At 50.2% G+C, this 17,041-nt stretch overlaps 1 protein-coding gene across 1 annotated transcript; it reads right to left on the bottom strand.

Moving 5' to 3' along the window:
* Positions 1-522: 522 nt before the first annotated feature.
* On the bottom strand, positions 523-16,332 carry QDPR (quinoid dihydropteridine reductase). Its single transcript, XM_037045422.1, has 7 exons — positions 16,187-16,332; positions 13,087-13,179; positions 9,762-9,858; positions 7,102-7,242; positions 3,388-3,496; positions 2,236-2,319; positions 523-1,175 (listed from the first exon to the last, which is right to left on the bottom strand). The coding sequence occupies exons 1-7, from the start codon at positions 16,283-16,285 to the stop codon at positions 1,070-1,072; spliced, it is 729 nt and encodes a 242-aa protein (XP_036901317.1). The 5' UTR covers positions 16,286-16,332; the 3' UTR covers positions 523-1,069.
* Positions 16,333-17,041: the final 709 nt, after the last annotated feature.

Here is a 17,041-nt window from a genome sequence, read left to right as displayed (position 1 = left end):
ATGAACGCGTTTCTGAACTAGGCAGAGCCCTGGTGGCAGAACACCATGAACATACTGAATGCCACCGGGGTTTTCACTTTAAAATGGCTAACTTTTTGTTATGTGAATTTGAGCTCAATAAAAAAATTTTTTTAAAGGAATCAAAGAAGAAAACACGTGGAAAAGGCCTTTTAAACAGTGACCAGCTGCTGACCAGTATTCTGGACTTAGTTCTGCCACCTTCTGGCAATGAGGATGGTAAGTCGGCTCCGCTTCCTCCTCCGTAGAATGAAGGACCGGGCCTCCAGCCCTCGGCCAGGACGGCCTTGTACCCACTGCTGCGTCCGAATGCACAGGGCCGGCCCACCACCCGCACCCGACGCGCCCATGGGAGAGCAGGGTCGCCCCTGTGCCCGGCGAAACCCACTGCAGGGCGTGTCCACCCGCTGCCAAACACCCCGGACTGAAGACCGCCAGCAGCCCAGCATTCCAGAACATTCGTCTACGACTGTGCATAGGCGGCACTGCGACCACAGAAGCCCCCACGGTCCATGAAGCGCATTTATTAGGCAGATAAACTCCAGATAACCACAGGCCGTTCTCGCGCACACCTGGCCACCGCACAGGAAAAAGACGCCTTGGCAGAGCGCGCGGGGTTCTGCGAACACCACGAGAGGGGGTTAAGGCAGTTTAATGCGAGGCTGCGAAAACTACACCTGTGACAGAACATAACTCATGTGTCCCTGACGCCAACAAACCTCTGGCGCAGTCAGACCGACAGACATGGTCAGGGACACACGGGCGGTCTCAAAAGCGCTTCCACAGGACGCCGACACAGGGGGTCGTGCAGAGACCTCTTCGCTCCAGCAGGCAGCGCGGACGGAGGACGCTGCCGTCCGCAGGCCTCCACCCGCGTGTTTTTATTTCACACGAACACTTGACACTGCCTCAGAGAAGCGAATGCACATTAGGTGAGAGAAAAACCGGCCTCGGAGTCTTGTACCACTGTCAGGGTTACCAAAAACACAAGGCCAGGCATGGAGACAGGGTGGCTTTCGCGGCAGACCCCGCGCTGGCACCCGCACGGAGCTCAGAAATACGCCGGGGTAAGTTCCGTCTTTCCCTCCGTCGTTACCACCTGGACTAGGCTTCCTGAGCTGGGCCGGTTTTTCTCTGTGATCCAGTCGTGGAAGGTTCTGGAACAAACAAGAAAAGCTTTAGACTTTAAAACAAAAATCTGGCACATGCTTGTAGTCACATCCACGGCTTGGGAGGGTGGAACCGCAGTGGAAAGGCGCTAAGGCACCCGGTTGCGGTGCTAGGCCCGGTGATCTCAGCCCTCGACTCCTTCTGGCTTCTCAGTGGCAGAATCTGGCGAGACTTTAACTTCCGCCTTGGTACTTTTCCGCAGTGTTGGAATACTTTATAACACAGTAGTATGATTTTAAGTAATTTTTTTAAAACTTTAGTTAGTTCATTCTAGGAGATAAATGTGTGCAAAATACTTCATGCTTTGTTATATGACCTTCCCAGATATTTGAGAGAAAGAAGAAAGTCTCTCTCTCTCTCTCTCTCTCTGGTAAGTATTTATGGAATACCCACAGCTCTGTCAAGCAATGGGAAATGAAATACAAAAAGCAGACTGCTACATTAAATGCTAAAATACATTAAATGCTAGAAGAGGAGCATTTAGTAACTAACCCTGCCTGAAGGAGTCGAGAAGACCATCTGGAAGGAGACAGGAGCAAGAAAAGGCGTAAGAAACTCACGCAGCTGAACAAGTGGCAGATCACTGTTAAAACGTCTGCCTTGGGTGTCAGCGCACCGTCCCTTTAACAACCCCGGCTGGGACTCTGGGCCCGCTCTAATGGAAAGCCCTCCTGGGGGGTCGTGGGGCATTCCTCAGAGCCCGTCTGTAGCTCCTGGACCAGAACTAACATGCAGCTGCCAAGTCTTCCAAGTTCCCTTCCGAGGGCCACACAAGCCCAGTGGGCATCACACAGGCTCAAACAGCAAAGCGCGCCGCGGCTCCCTGAACGACCGACCGCAGAGCTGGGGACCGCTCCATCGGCCCGCCCACGCCCCACTCCGGGGGAGTCCCAACTGGTGCACCGTGTGCACTCAGAGGCCGTGAACTCCCGAGACAACCACAATGTCGATAAGCTGGGAGGACACCAATGTGACCTTGCGCCCTTCAGGGGCAGAAAAAGGGGGCTGGGAGCTGCTTGCTCACGGATGTGAGACCAAGACACTCACTCCACGAGGAACTCCAAGGGCGTCCAGGAGCTGAAGTCGGCCTCGGGCATCGACTTCCTGTTCATGGGAGTGTCCAGCGTGACCCTGTGGAGCAGAGACGAGCTGGTCATTTGTGTCTCCCTTAGTAAGGACAGCTGCCCAGCTGCCCACCCCTCCCGCCAGGAAAAGGCCCCCTGAGCCTCTGGCACCAGGGCGGCGGTGTTTCCATGGAGAGATCACACAGGACAATCAGAGAGAGGCCAGGAAGCTGCCGCAGGCACAGAGGCCACATGGCGGCTACACTTGCTGAGGCACTTAGCGACTCGCCCTTAGGCAGACGAGAACAAAAGGAAAAGCCACATCTTGCTTTAAAAAAAAATGCCGTCTTTAATGAAGGAAACCACTTTGCTGCATAGTCTTCATTCACTCCCTACAAGGTGGCAGACTCATTTCTGAGGATTTCTGCACTGTGAGAACACCAGCCCTTTAACCTTGAGAAAAAAAGACAGCCTCCTTCTCCATTTTGTAGCTGTTTTCCATGAAACTTTAGGGTTTTCTGGGAGAATACAGTATGTACGACTTTCCCAAGAACCTTCAGGCCTCAGGAACCACTCAGAACAGCTGCAGGACTGGCGTGTGCGTGAAAGGGACAGGACAGTCTGGGCCCCCCGCTGTCCCAACAGCTCCTTCAGGGGACGACAGGCCACGGGTAAGCCAGATGGTGCTTGACCAGCCAAAGGGAGCCCCCTGCCTCCAAGCTACTGCCTCACCTGGTTCCACTGAGGGGACTTTCGTCCTGATCACCATCTCCCCCAGTGTCCTGTGTTCTCCCTCAGGCTCCTTCCCACCCGCCAACAAGGACTGAATACCACCCCCTTCTACAGTGACCTTACCAGGACATGAAAGGAGCATGACAAATATTGAAGTAAAATGTGTAGACTACTTTTAATTAGGAGGAAGGGCAGGGGGAACGGATGAAGGTCCAAAAAGAAAACAAGAAAGAGGCAAGACAGGCAGACCCTTCCCTTAGCCAGCCCACCGCTCTGGCCTGCCCAGGCCCCCCTGGCACCTGAAGAAGGCTCTTCGGGGCCAGGGGTGAACCTGAGACACAGCCGGGTCGCTGGGGGAAGGGGCTCCAGGCAGAGGTGGCCGGAGAGCCCCCCAAGCACTTACGGCAGCACTGCGATGGCTGCGGACCGGGGCGGCATGCCACTGTTCTTCCCCGCGAGGCTCTGGCAGAGCTGATGGACGGCGCCCTTGGCCATGCCGTAGCCGATCATCCCTGGGGAAGGGGGAGGGAACCATTCAGTGACCGCCGGCCACCACCGGTGTGTCCAAAGACCCCCACACCAGGGTCCAGAGGAGACCGGGAAGAAGGAAGGACATCTTTGGAGAGTGTGGAAGGGATGTAACACGCCAAGTGTACCTATGATCACCTCGTCCTTAACATGTATCTAAAAAAGCCATAAAGTTGACCCTGTTTTTATTTTTATTGTTGAGAAAACCAAAGCTCGGACAGGGTGACTAACCTGCCCAAGCTCACGCACACACACTTGCACCGAGGCTGACCCAGAGGCAAAAGGCCAGGCAAGAGCCAGGTGCTGAACCCTTGGATTATCAACTGCCTGGGAGCAAAATCAAGGTGTCATTTGGAGTCAGGCTGCACAGGTTCAAATCCCAACTCCTCCACTTACCACTAAAGAAATCCTGAGCAAGTTCATTGCCTTTCCAACCCTCAGTCATCCCATCTGTAAAATAGGGATGAAGTACCTAATTCTGGGCTCAGCACAGGGTGGGTACTCAATAAATGTTTCCCATCAAATTCACAGAAGCCCCAGAGTCTGACTCCCTGTGTAAAGAGCGGCATTTGAGCAGTTTTGACAAATGCACGCAAGGCTGCCTGCTGGTCTTCCTCTGCTCTGCTGGCCAGGGAACATCTGTGGACCGAAGCGAGGCGTGCATCTCATCAGAACAGGTTCCCACCTGCTCCGCGGACAGGTGGCGGCCACAGGGTCTCTCCTCCCCGGACCCCCCACAGTCCCCAGCTGCAGAGGCTCCCTGAACGCCACTGCCACTGTCCATCAGGGCAGCAGAGACCAGTTCACTGCTGTCAATACCCTCCTCCTCCACAAAACTCCTCCCAGAGGTCAGCAGCCTCTCTGAAAACACCCAGGACACTTGCTCTTTAAAGTACAACAGCTGATTAGGCATAGCCCTCCAGAGAGAGGTGGGGATCACAGCCCAGGCGGGAACCAATCACCAAACTGCTTCCACCACAACCCTGGTCTGCAAAGGCGGTCAAGGTCTCCAACAGTTACTTAGAAGCACAAGCAGAGTATTTCACCATCTCTGGCCTCTCTGTTTGATCAGGGGCGGGGCCCACGGTGGCAGAAAGATGGAGCAGACTCTGCCCCCAGCACACTCCAGGACTCACTCTTCACTCCATCCAAACAGCACGCAAGCAGTGGTGGGGGGCGGGTTGATGAAGAGGGATGCAAGCAACCAGCAACCCTGAGCGTTTAATTCTACTGAATTCTACATGTGCAGGCATGGAGATCATTTAAAAAAATTTTTTAAGTATTTCGTAAGAAGATACTTTCTTCCCATATCAAAGTAGTCCCTCGGGACTGATTTCCAAACACAGCCAAACAAAAGTGATCACCCTCATTTTAATACAGTGCATCCTCCGTTAGATAATCTACAGATACAACCTCGGAAATAAGAAGGTGAGGGGTTTCTCAGCACCTTTCCAAGCGAAAAATATCTCTCCACTTTTGAACTGTTCCCGGGCTTGAAAGACTACTGACCCTCTTCATTCTTTACTTTCAAATTAGGCAAAGATTTCCCCAGATTCTTCTGGGGTCTGCAAGGTTTCATGACTCCAGTAAGTTTAACAATATCAACAGTTGATAAAGATGAATGACACGCTTATTAAGACCTGAAGCAAGAGTAGCCAGGCAAAAGTAAGCCTGGAGTAAGTAATAAGACTGGTTCACATTTACAATTCACTCCTTGTCATACCTTTCCAAGGCATTTACAACCATGAAGATGTTTTCAAGTCACAAACACCGCATAAAGGATTTTATTATTTATCCCCACTCCACAGATGGCAAGACTAAGGCTCAGAGAGATGAGGTAACTTACCCAATACCACACAGTAAGTGGCAAAACCACAACAGAAACCCACCCTGTATAGTCCCCGAGCCTGCAGTCTTCACCAGTAACCAAACCTACAAAGAAGATATTTATAAACCAAAGAGAAGCAGACGACTGTTTTGTTCTTCTGAAAAATTAGTCTTTTAGTCCTAGGGTTTTTTCCTTTAAAGGTCAAGCTATTACTCATTTCTCTCTTTACTTTCTAGTGCATCTGCTCTCTGTCACCTGTAATAAAAATCAGAACTCAAGCACACTGACATCTGACATTTACACAGTGACTGCCAAGGCCATGGGCCTGCAAGATCAGATGCTCTGAGAAACGTAACAAGAAAGTGCTGGGTTGGAACTGCTGATCTGCAAGGGCCTCACAGTTCCACGAGTTACATTCAAACTTGAAAAGGTGCTCGTGGCCTCTAGCACACCAAGGAGGTCAGAAAACAACCCTCCCTTTTATTAAAGAGTTTAACTTAGCCAGTACAGAGGTGAACCCTTTCTGCCTTTGTGCTGTGCCCCCTAAATCCCACTTCAGTTCCTTTAATCCCATCTGAAAGGGAGTATTAAGGATTGAATTGTGACCCCCCCCCAAAAAAATTCATATGTTGAAGCCCTCAGCCCTGCATCTCAGAATATGATTGTATTTGGAGATGGGGTCTTTTCCGAGGTCATTAAGTTAAAATGAGGTCATTGGCGTGGGTCCCAAGGTAGGATGACCAGTGTCCTTATGAGAAGAGACCGAGGCACAGGTGGGCATACAGACAGGCACAGAGGGAAGAGCGTGTGAGGACACAGGAGAAGACAGCCATCAGCAAAGCTGACGGGAGAGATGCCAGAAACCGACTCTGCTGACACCTTGATCCTGAACTTCCAGCCTCTGGAATCATGAGACAAACTTCTGCTGTTGAGGCCGCCCCGGGGCACTCTGCTAGGGCAGCCCCAGCGAACGGACACACGGAGCGAAACACAGCAAAGGGAACCGGGTCCACATGACATGATGGAAAAGCACGGACTCTAGAAACGGTCGGGTCCTGGTCCAAAGTAAGCTCACGAGCCACTTACTGCAGGAACCCAGGCAGGTGAGTTAACCACGCTAAGTCGGTTTCCTCCCCTGTAAATTGGAGAAGGTTTCAATAATGACACTGACTACAGGATCACATGAGAATCCACGTGAAATGAAGCTACTCACGAGAAGACTCATCACGTGCTAGGCGCTTCACGCACATTAATACCGCCAGTGATTTACAGCTACTCCTCAAGGCAGATGCTACGCTCACTAGTCACAATGAAAGAAACTACAGCAGAAATTTGGTCAAATAGATACATAATTTGTTCAAGGATGAAGACTCCACCTCCCCCCCCCCGTTTTTCTCTGTAACAGCTGCCAAGCTGCTCCCCCCAGGACACGTAAACACAGGGTGAGGATGATAACACATGTTTATCGAATAGTTCATATCTACTACAACATCGTTCGTTCCCTGAGTGGGTCATGGATAAATAAACCAGCTCGGGGGAGGGGTGCCAGATTACAGCATTCCTTAACACAAGGACAATGCCAACAGAAGAACCAGGAGTCCTCTTCCTAAGAAGATTCAGGCGTAAAGGAAGCAAGATCCACCACACAGAGCACCTCAGAGGGTACAGGGCCCCCACGTGTCTGGTCCCATGGAAGTGCCCGGCAGCCCCAGTGAGCAAGTACCAGCACTTCCATCCCACAGCTGGGAAAGGAAGGCTTACCAGGGGTCCCATCCAGCGCGGCCTTGGCCCCCGCCAAGGTCAGTAGGCCTCCTTCCTTGAGGTGCTTGGTGGCCAGGTGGCTGGAGATGGTTGATGTCCACATACTCTGCTTCCACATCAGGTCACAGTTTTTAAAGAGAGCTGAGAGAAAGAACAATAGGCCGGCTCAGCACGTGCAGGGAACACAGTGAAAGGTAAGCCCAGTGTGTGGTGCTGGTGTCCACAGGAGCACCAGACTCCCCCAGTCCCTGCCTACAAGACCTAGGACAAACAGCACAGAGCTCTGGGGGCAAAGATGCAGGTTCGAATCCAGGCCACCTGATCCCTAGAGTCTTGGCTTCCTCACTATAAACTGGTAACAGTTAAGCCAATAAATGAGGACTGTTAACAGACATCTGGGACTGGCTCTAATTCAAAGACTGTTCTACTTTGTGAAGGGCATTAGATTTGTAATAAGAAGGTGTATGTCTATGTCAGGTCTTACCCATGACAAAAGCTGAAGGACCACAACCACGTGGTGGATGTAAAAAGACCCACATTTTTTTACAGCAGAAAGTTCAATGCCAGCTTTAAAGACACCTTAAAGGAAAGCTGGAACAACAACTATGTCACACCTATTCTAATTCTCTGGCCTTGCTAAAGATACAGGAAGAAATAAAGGGTAACACCTATAGCTTTAGCAGCTGGGCAGCGGTGCCCCCCCCCCCCCCGACCAAGGCACAAAGAACCCAGTGACACTGTACCCATGATCCGAAAAGGCAGGCCTCCTGATAGACCAGGAAGGGCCCTCCCTCGGTGATAACCAAGGCATTGCATTTCCCTGCTCAAAAGGACTAGAAGAAAATGGACCGCATTTATCACTTCCTGTTCCCACAGTACACAAAAGGCCATCAGGGTGTTTGGCCAACCCGATCACCACACAAAACACCAGTTTCACATTCAAGTGCAGTTCACAGAAAATCGATTCCTTTTTATACGGCTTTAACTAATAAATGTAGAGAAAATGACAGAATTGGGAAACTACCCTCTTCCAACCCCCCCGGAGAATAACTGATTCAGGCAGGGATTAGCAATGGATGCTTAAAAGCTTTAGGTTTTAAAATCTGGATTCTCCAGGTGTTAAAAAGGATGTTCACGCACAATGCCAAAGCACCTTCCCACGGATCGCTTACTCACCGCAGGCAGACAGAAAAATGGCCGTTTCCAGTGGGAGCCTCTCAGCTCCCACCTCAGCCAAGCATCAAATCTGGCATCGCTCTGGCTGGGTAGGGCCACCTGACATGGGCAGAGTCCCACTGTGATCAACGTGAGTACACGTCACTCAGGAAGAATTCTCCCCTCCAAAACATGTGACCTGAATCTAAGCAAGTCCCTGAACCTAAATTCTGGGTCATGGAAATACAAGGGATAGAGGAACAAGGTAAACGATACACCTTAAGGGAACAGGGAGACACATTCGTACGTAGGACATTCTCTATGAAAACTGCCCACACTCATGGAGTCTGTCAGAGGAAAAATAAATTCCGGATTGAGAGACTAAAAATAACGAGAAAATGAGGCATAAACCGTGACTAGAATAGGTTTAGGGAGAAAAATACACCTATAAAAGACATAGAATAAGTCGTGGAAATTGAATATGAGTTGGGTATTATTAATCTTACAGAATTTCTGTTAGTTTTCTTTGGTAGGATAATGGTACTTGGATAATGTAAGTACCATAATGTAAGTACCATAATAAGCTCCTTTCTCCTTTTTAGGAAAAGGAGCTTATTCTCTGGAGATGCATGCTGAAATTGGTCACATGTCCACTTACTTGCAAGCGTTTAAAAAATACACGCACGCTGGCACACATGTGCAAGAAAGCCAGAGACCGCAAGTACAGCAACTGCTGAGTTTATTATAGACGGGGGGGGTGGCGGTGAAGGGGGTTTGCTGAACTCTCCTTCCAGCTTTTCTGTGAGTTTGGNTGGGTATTATTAATCTTACAGAATTTCTGTTAGTTTTCTTTGGTAGGATAATGGTACTTGGATAATGTAAGCACCATAATAAGCTCCTTTCTCCTTTTTAGGAAAAGGAGCTTATTCTCTGGAGATGCATGCTGAAATTGGTCACGTGTCCACTTACTTGCAAGCGTTTAAAAAATACACGCACACTGGCACACATGTGCAAGAAAGCCAGAGACCGCAAGTACAGCAACTGCTGAGTTTATTATAGACGGGGGGGGTGGCGGTGAAGGGGGTTTGCTGAACTCTCCTTCCAGCTTTTCTGTGAGTTTGGAAATGTCCACAGTAAAAACTTGGAAAGTGTACTCAGCATTCATGAAGGCTCAATGTTGAGTCCTTTTGACCTGCGGAACGATCTTTTCATTTCACACCCCGCCCCAAGTCCCAGTAATAAGCCCTGTAAGACCAGGGCAGGAATATGCTGATATCATTCTGCCTCTAAACTTCAAACTCAAGGTCCCCATCCCCTAAGTCCCTTTGTGGGGAGCGTTTTCTTCATCTGTAAAATGGGGTGTTCGTTTCTACAGTAGCAAAGCTACTGTAAACACTGGGAGACGCATAGGAGAACATCTGGCCTGGCACACATCACAGACCCTCGCCCCTGCCCCGGGACAAAGAGCAGAGCAGAATGAATGATTAACTCGGAAAAGGACTCACACTTGGACTTGGCATTGCCCCCAGCCCATCCTCCAGCCACACAAAGGATGGCGTCCACCTTCTCTTCGCCCAAGAGTTTTCCGACCTCGGCAGTCACCTTCAACAAAAAGCACGAAAAGATGCATAAACCGTCCAGGTAACTGTAAACTGGCTGACACAGACACGTCAGCTCATTTCCCACTTTCTTTTAGGACATCCAACAGTATCTGTCAACTAACACTTTGAAAACTAGCTGTACGGTAACAATCTACGGTAACCGTTCTGCATAGTAAAGCCCACCTGCAACCCCACGTGATTTTTATAAAGCCATCTAGAACCTTCTTTTGAGCAGTCTGAACGGTGGGGCCATGAGCATCCTTGGAAGGACACGAATAATTTTTTTTAAGTAGAAACAGGTTGAAAACATCACCTAAAGCGTCAATGCCTGCAGCTAACTTCTGGCATCCACCTCTGCAGACTTCACAAATCACAGATTCGTAACTTGAGATAATCCCACTCTTCCCCAATATGAAAAAAATCCCTTTATCCGCAACTCTAAAAGAAAATGCCAAAGAGAAATCATTTTTTAAAGCAAAAAAAAAAAAATACGGTCAATGGCAAAATGTTACGTCACTACTGAGTACACAAGGGTTCATTTTATTTATCCAAATTTCTGTTTGACTGAAATTTTTGAAGTGTTGGAAATATTTACACAGAAGTCTGATGAGAGGCAACTCAGACCATCAGCCACGACCCTTTTCCCCATTTCTCTGGACAGGCCCAGAGGCCTTCTGTGGCTTCACCTCGGGCTTCTGAAGACTTGTCACAAGACAATGTGTCTGCCTCAGCAGGAGCACTGCGGGCCCTGTCCTCGGTCCCTCGGTCCCTCAGATTCCTCTTTCAGAGACAAGGCATTGGCAATGGAAACCAGCCTGTCCTCTCTCTCCCTACACCCCACACCCAAAGCTTTCCTTTTAAGAAATTCCTGAAGTTCCCTTGGCCTCTGCTGATGAGTCCCCCACCTAATCCTGACTTATCTGCTGTTGACCTCCTTCCTGTCACCCTGGCTTCCTGGCTAGTCCCTCCTTTCATCCTTAAGCCCTGTCCTGTTGCCAGGAGCCCCGTGCCCAGCTGCATCGTGACGTCTGGGCCTTCTACTTTGTAAGAAAGCATGGCACCGTCAGCAGCGATGCATCTGTTGGACATGTTTTCTTTTGTTTGTTACATTGATGCATTTTTAAATTCCTCTCCCTTAAATTTTGCTTTCTGCCCAAGAGTTTTCTATAGATTTCATGCTTTCCTCACGTCTGCATCTCTTCACAGTCACCAGGGAATTCCTGCCTAGGGGGCCAATTATCCAATGACATGTGCACTCAGGCTGAACTTCCTCTTCTAGAGCTTTAAAAACTGGATGGCAAGCTGCTGTCCGGAAACTCTTAACTGGGGGTGAGAGGGGAGGCAGGTGGTAGAAGAAGGTGAAGAGTTTGAAGGCACAGGTATAGTCAAGTCCCAGAGAGGGACCACTTCCCGCTCAGAAAAGACATCAGAACCTGCAGCTGACGAGCAGAAGAGACACTGACTGCAGGGAACCGCACGGGCCTAGCTGCTCTCAGAGCCCAGGGCGCCCCGGCATTTAATTATTTAATTTTAGCTTTTGTTACTTTGCTCACATGGAGCTGTTTTGCCACGAGGCAGCTTGGCCTGGAGTGAGGAGAACGGACGTCTAACCCCCCACCGCCCAGCTGTGCTGCCCGTTTGACCGTGAGCTAATACCACGGCCTGTCTGTGCCTCAGAGTCCCCATTTCTAAAAGGAAGAGGAATCAGAAACTTTGTTCTGGGCGAGACAAAGTGAACGAAGCACTCAGAATGGTGCCTGAGCTACAACCAAGCCATGCCAGGTTTTACTAATAAGCCCATTAAGGCCAACACCATAGAAAACACTAGGACCGTAGTGTGAAAAGAACAACAAAAACCTACCTTCTGGAGCAAGGTGGCTGGTCTAACCTACGTCAAACGGATGCTTTAGAAAGTGAGGAGAGCATGCTCACAGTGTGGGTTTCCTTTTAATTTTTCAGTTTCTACACACACGTTTGCAGAAACGGACTGGGAGGAAAGCTCACAACACTCTAACTGCATAGCAGGACTAGACATGACTTCCCCCTTCCTTTGGTTTTACTGTAGACCATCATCATACATGCCTCACTTTAAAAAAAAAATTTTAATGTGTTATAAAAACCAGCTAAGGTGCACCAAACACGGGCCCCCAACCGTGTTCAGATGACTAGGGAGAGCAAACTCAATAGAAAACAGACTTTGGTCTTCTTGACGATGTTAATACGTTGGTAACAAGTCTCATGTTAGGAGATCCACTCCCGACTCCACCACGAGCTGCCTTGCTGGGTGGATCCCTTAGTGTCTGTCACTGAGTCCCCTCAGCCACAAATGGGGCTGGCCACCAGCCCCTACCTGCCTACCTCCCTGAGTGCTCCTGCAAAGGTGGTCCATCATGCAAAGGTGGCAGTCCCTAGGGAATGTGGGTGGGACCACCAGGTGCAGAACGCGTAAGGCACATCCTCAGGCACCTGGGGAACCACTTAGCATCTCAGCCACTGACACCAAGACGCCCATCCGTCCGGCTGTTCACAGTGCTGCCTGCGGGGAGGGGCACGACCCGGGGCCACCAGGGGAACCGCGCCACTGGCTGACACAGTTATAGTTTTGTTCAACTTCTTGTTTTATGATGAGCCTGTCATTTTATAATTCAAAATAACCTGTTTTGTTTGTATCCTTGCTTTGAACTAGGGAACTCCACTTTTTAGAATGTGTCCTAAATAGATAATCAGAGATAAAGAGTGAGATGTTCACCACAGTATTCTTGTTAATGGTAAATATAGAAAAATTGCAAAAAAAAAAAAGTTAAATGCAGAACATGTGGAAACCAAGAAAATTGTGGCCAGTCCACAAAATTAAAAACTACATGTTGACACAGAGGGTTTTTTAAGTGATCTGGAGAAGTACTAAAATTAAATTTTATTTAACTTTTAAAAAATCCGATCATAAAATATAAAATACAAGATTATCTCAACTTGTAACGCTCATAATGTACAGTAACCACAGGAAACACAAGAAAATGGGCTAAAATATGAACAGTCTGCTAACTAGGAATCGATTATGGGCAATTTACCTTCACCTATTTTTTTCCACTTTTCCCATTCCCCTCACTGGGCACATCTGGCTTCCATAATCGGAGAAACGATACTTGTAAAACTGAAGACCACATCGCCTGTGGATGCCTCTCCCTGGGGCTTCCCTCCCCCAGGCCTGGTGGGGCCTTTTCTGAGTTACCTGGTCGGCCTGCTCCGTGAACGAGTCTGTCATTTTAACCACGACACTGGCGCTGGCCTCTTCATTCTCCACCACGTCGATGCTGGCCACCCACTGGAGAAGAAAACAGCTTTGGTCAAGAGACAGTCATTGTTACTCCTTTAAGGACCCAGGCCCAGAAAGGGGGCAGTGGAGGCGGATGAGCAGCTCAAAGGAGAACCCTCCGGAGAAAGGATCTAGCCACCGACCTCTCTTGCAGTACAGGGGGGTTTGACCTGGGCCAGCCTACCTTCCCCCTCCCTGCCCTGCTCCTTAGCTCCCGGCTCCTCATCTTCCTCTCCTTCAGTTCACTCAGAAAGCCAAACCCTGCACTTGCAGAGAATCCCCCTCCCCAACCAGGGTCTGCCAACTTTTTCTGTAAAGGGTGAGAGGGAAAATATTTTGGGCTTTGGTGGCCTTGTGGCATCTGTGGCAACAACCGGACTCTGCTGTTATGAGGGGACAGCAGCCACAGACCACAGGTAAGCAAGCGAGCATGGCTCTGTTCTGCCCAGACTGCTGTAGGGATTTCATGCAGTCTTCATGCCACAGGCGTTATTCCTCCTCTGACGTCTTTCTAACCACATGACAATGTGAAACCAGTCTTAGCTCTTGGGTTGTACAAAAGCAGACTGCGGGTGGGGTCTGGCCCTTGGAGGACTCGAGTTCCACACTCCTGCCCCGGAGTACAGGGGGACAGCTCCGGGTTTGGGAACCCGGCAAATTGGGGTTTGAATCCTGGCTCTGCCTCAGGGTGCCTTTCTCGAGCTCCAGCTCTACAGAGGGTCCTGACCTGGGAAGTGGGGGCCAGCAATTAAGAGGGTGGGTGTGAGAATTAAATGAAACAGAGGAGGCTGCAGCTGGCAGGTGACACGTGGTTCTTACTCAGAGGACTCCAGGACCCTGAAGTCTGACGTCCCCACAGACAAAGATCTCTCCCAGCCTTGAAGCACACAGCGTCCATTCAAGAACACTCACGACTTCCGCCCCAGCAGATACAGAGACAAAGAAGCGCTCTCAGGAATAAGGGGGGTGGGGACAGAGTCAAAGGTCAATAGTCACCAGACTCCACTACCAAATCAAAGGTAAAGCAAAGTACCCCCAACCCCGGGGGGATAGTGGGGGGAGCACAGTGCCCAGATCTGGAACAGGCAGATGCCAACAGGAGTACTGCATCAAATTGTTGCATAGGGTAAAAGAGATGAAACGTGTGCACAGGATCTGGTTTTTGGGAACACAGTGCTGGCCCTGGGCTGGAACTCCCGAATGTTAAAACTGTCACCACCTTCCTTCCACGTAGATTTCCTAGGTGCCAGAGCAGGTACACGGCAGGAAGGGGGTGGTGTGTTCAGAATCCCTTAGAAACACATTCCTATACCAGATTCTGAGCCAGAAAAAAACCCTGGGACCCCCTCTCTCTGGTCCCAAGGCACTGTCACCCAGGGTGCCATGTTGCTAACTAAACCCTCAGGATAATGCCCCAGAGCTCCAACAAGGGTGTTGAGCAAGTGACAGGTGCAGCAGCAGGAACACAGGAAGAGTCCCCACCAGGAACATGCAGATCCCTGCAGGGAGGCTGGGGGTGGGGCTCCGGCCTGAGACCAACTCTGCTCCTAGTTGCTGCCTTCATCGAGTGAATATCTGATTTTGCAAAGTAGCTACAAAACCAAGAGGCCACTGATACCAGGTCCAGTGGAGGCTAAAGGAACAAGGGTGTAGGTCAATATTTTTATAAATAATACGGGAAGAAACATTGCTCTACGCTCCCAGGTTCTTCCCACTGGTCTAATAATTAAATTAACATGAGACAGATTAACAAGAGAAAATAACCAAATTTAATTACGTCTGTAATTATGAGAACCCCACATACAGAGAGGTCAGAGATGCAAAGTTGAAATGAAGTAGCTACGGCCCTGACCGGTGTGGCTCAGTGGACTGTGCGTCGGACTGCAAAGTGGAAAGATACGGCCCTGACTGGTGTGGCTCGGTGGGCTGAGCACTGGACTGCAAAGTGGAAAGTGGCCAGTTCAATTCCTGGATGGGGTACATGCGAGGGTCTCAAACAAGGGGCAAAAACGATCAGTCTCTCTCACACACCGATGTTCCTCTCCATTCCTTCCTTCCCCTCTCTCCAAAAATAAATAAATTTTTTTTTTAAAAAAATGGAGTACGTATGACCTTCTGAGCTAAGGATAAGGTAAGGCACCTTAGGGGGCTCAGAGGTGAGAAAGGTCATCTGAAGGCCATAAGAAAAGTATGTGTTCCAAAGTCAGAAGTTTGTATTGCTTTATAGATGGGTCCTAAAAAATATATCTCTGGTAATAACTCTTATTAGGGGCAAGGCCCCTAATTTAAATTTTTAAAAAGAGGGGTAGAAATTTCTCTTGAATCCACAGGGTCTCTATTACCTTCAGCTCAAAATAATTCACATGCCAGAGGGCACATCTTGGTGAAGCCTCTTCTGAACCCCTTCAATATGTAAAATATATAATTGCTAACATTTAAAAATCTTTTCCCTGGAGACAGATAATTTAAATGCTAGGACACAAATGATCTCATTTAATCGTCACAACTTGCCCAAGGGTCACACGCTCTTTATCCCCATTTTAAAGGCGAGGAAACAGGTTTTTGGAAGTTAAACAATCAGTTCACGGTAACAGGACTGACTAGTAACCAGAGTCAAGCAGTATAATTTCCAGATCATTCCTTCTCATTCTGTCTCCCTGTCTCCTCAGCTGCGCTCCTCTGCCTCCTTCTCTGGAATTCTCTCCTAAGCCACGCCAGACTTTTTGGGCCCAACGGAGTCGGAGGGGAAGCCCCCACCTCCCTTCTTGCAGAGCAAAGACCCCAAACCTATGGCGGGTGCGGGCACGTCCTCGGAGGCAGGATTAGACTTGCAGACCTGTGCTCTTACTTGCAAGCACCCACGTGTGGGAGCCACCCCCGCTTCCTCCAGACTGCTCCCCAAGGATGCACCGGAAAGGCCCCTTCACCCCAATCACCAACGTGCCCGCCGCCCCGCTCCCCAAGCCGAGCCCCAGTGCCCGCAGGCCGCGGAGTTGCCCCCTGCCTGCGGAGTTACCCAGTTGCGGGCCCGGAACGCCTGCACGCATCGGGAGCCCAGCGCGCCCCTGCCGCCGTACACCAGCACACGGCGCGCCTCGCTCGCTGCGGTCGCCATCCTGCTTCTCCCGCTCGACTGCTGAGGCTCAGAGCGCCAGGAGCCCGAAGGCCACGCCCCTGAGCGCCCAGACTCCGCCCCTCCAGCCCACCGGGCCTAGAGGGACCTCGGGGCAACCTCGCCCCACGTCGTGCTCGCTGCTGCCACCTAGCGCGTGGCCACGCTGAGCGGGGAAAGCCACCCAGCGGGGCGGGCGCTCATGGCCACGACCCCTACACAGCCGGCCTGCCCCTGGGGCGGGTGTTTGGGTCGAGTCCCGCTGCCTGCCACTAGCTACTGGGTACCCAGGACGTGTAGGGCGCGGGGCTACGATGGAAACGGTGCAGAGCAGGTGTGCGAGTGTGGGTGGCCCCTGAGCGTCAGAGAATGAGGCCGTTGGAGAGATAAGACAAACAACGTACTGTTTATTTTTCCTCCTAGTAAGAGTGAAAGCCACTGCCTTGCCGCCCTGTTTAATAGCAGTGTGGCATTTTCTCTCTCACATATCAGCTGACTTCTGTGCATGGCCTGTGCCCCTAATACAGGGTTTCTCAATTGCAACACTGTCGTTTTGTGTGGGCAGGGGGCTGGCTGTCCTGTGCATTGTAGGATGTTCACAGCATCTCTGGTCTGTACCTCCTAGATGCCAGTAGCAGCGTCCCACCCTTCCAGTCATCACAACCAAAATGTCACCAGATATTTTCAAGTGCCCCCTGGGGTGAGGAAATGCAACAAGACTGACTGAGAACCACTGTCCTAATGCTGTTGTGACCTCCG

The sequence above is a fragment of the Sturnira hondurensis genome, unplaced genomic scaffold, assembly GCF_014824575.4.
Source record: "Sturnira hondurensis isolate 20B ecotype Veracruz unplaced genomic scaffold, ASM1482457v3 Scaffold0000780, whole genome shotgun sequence".
In the NCBI taxonomy this organism is placed as follows: Eukaryota; Metazoa; Chordata; class Mammalia; order Chiroptera; family Phyllostomidae; genus Sturnira; species Sturnira hondurensis.
Note: the sequence above shows the minus strand (reverse complement) of the source record. Positions and strands in the feature narration are given on the sequence as shown.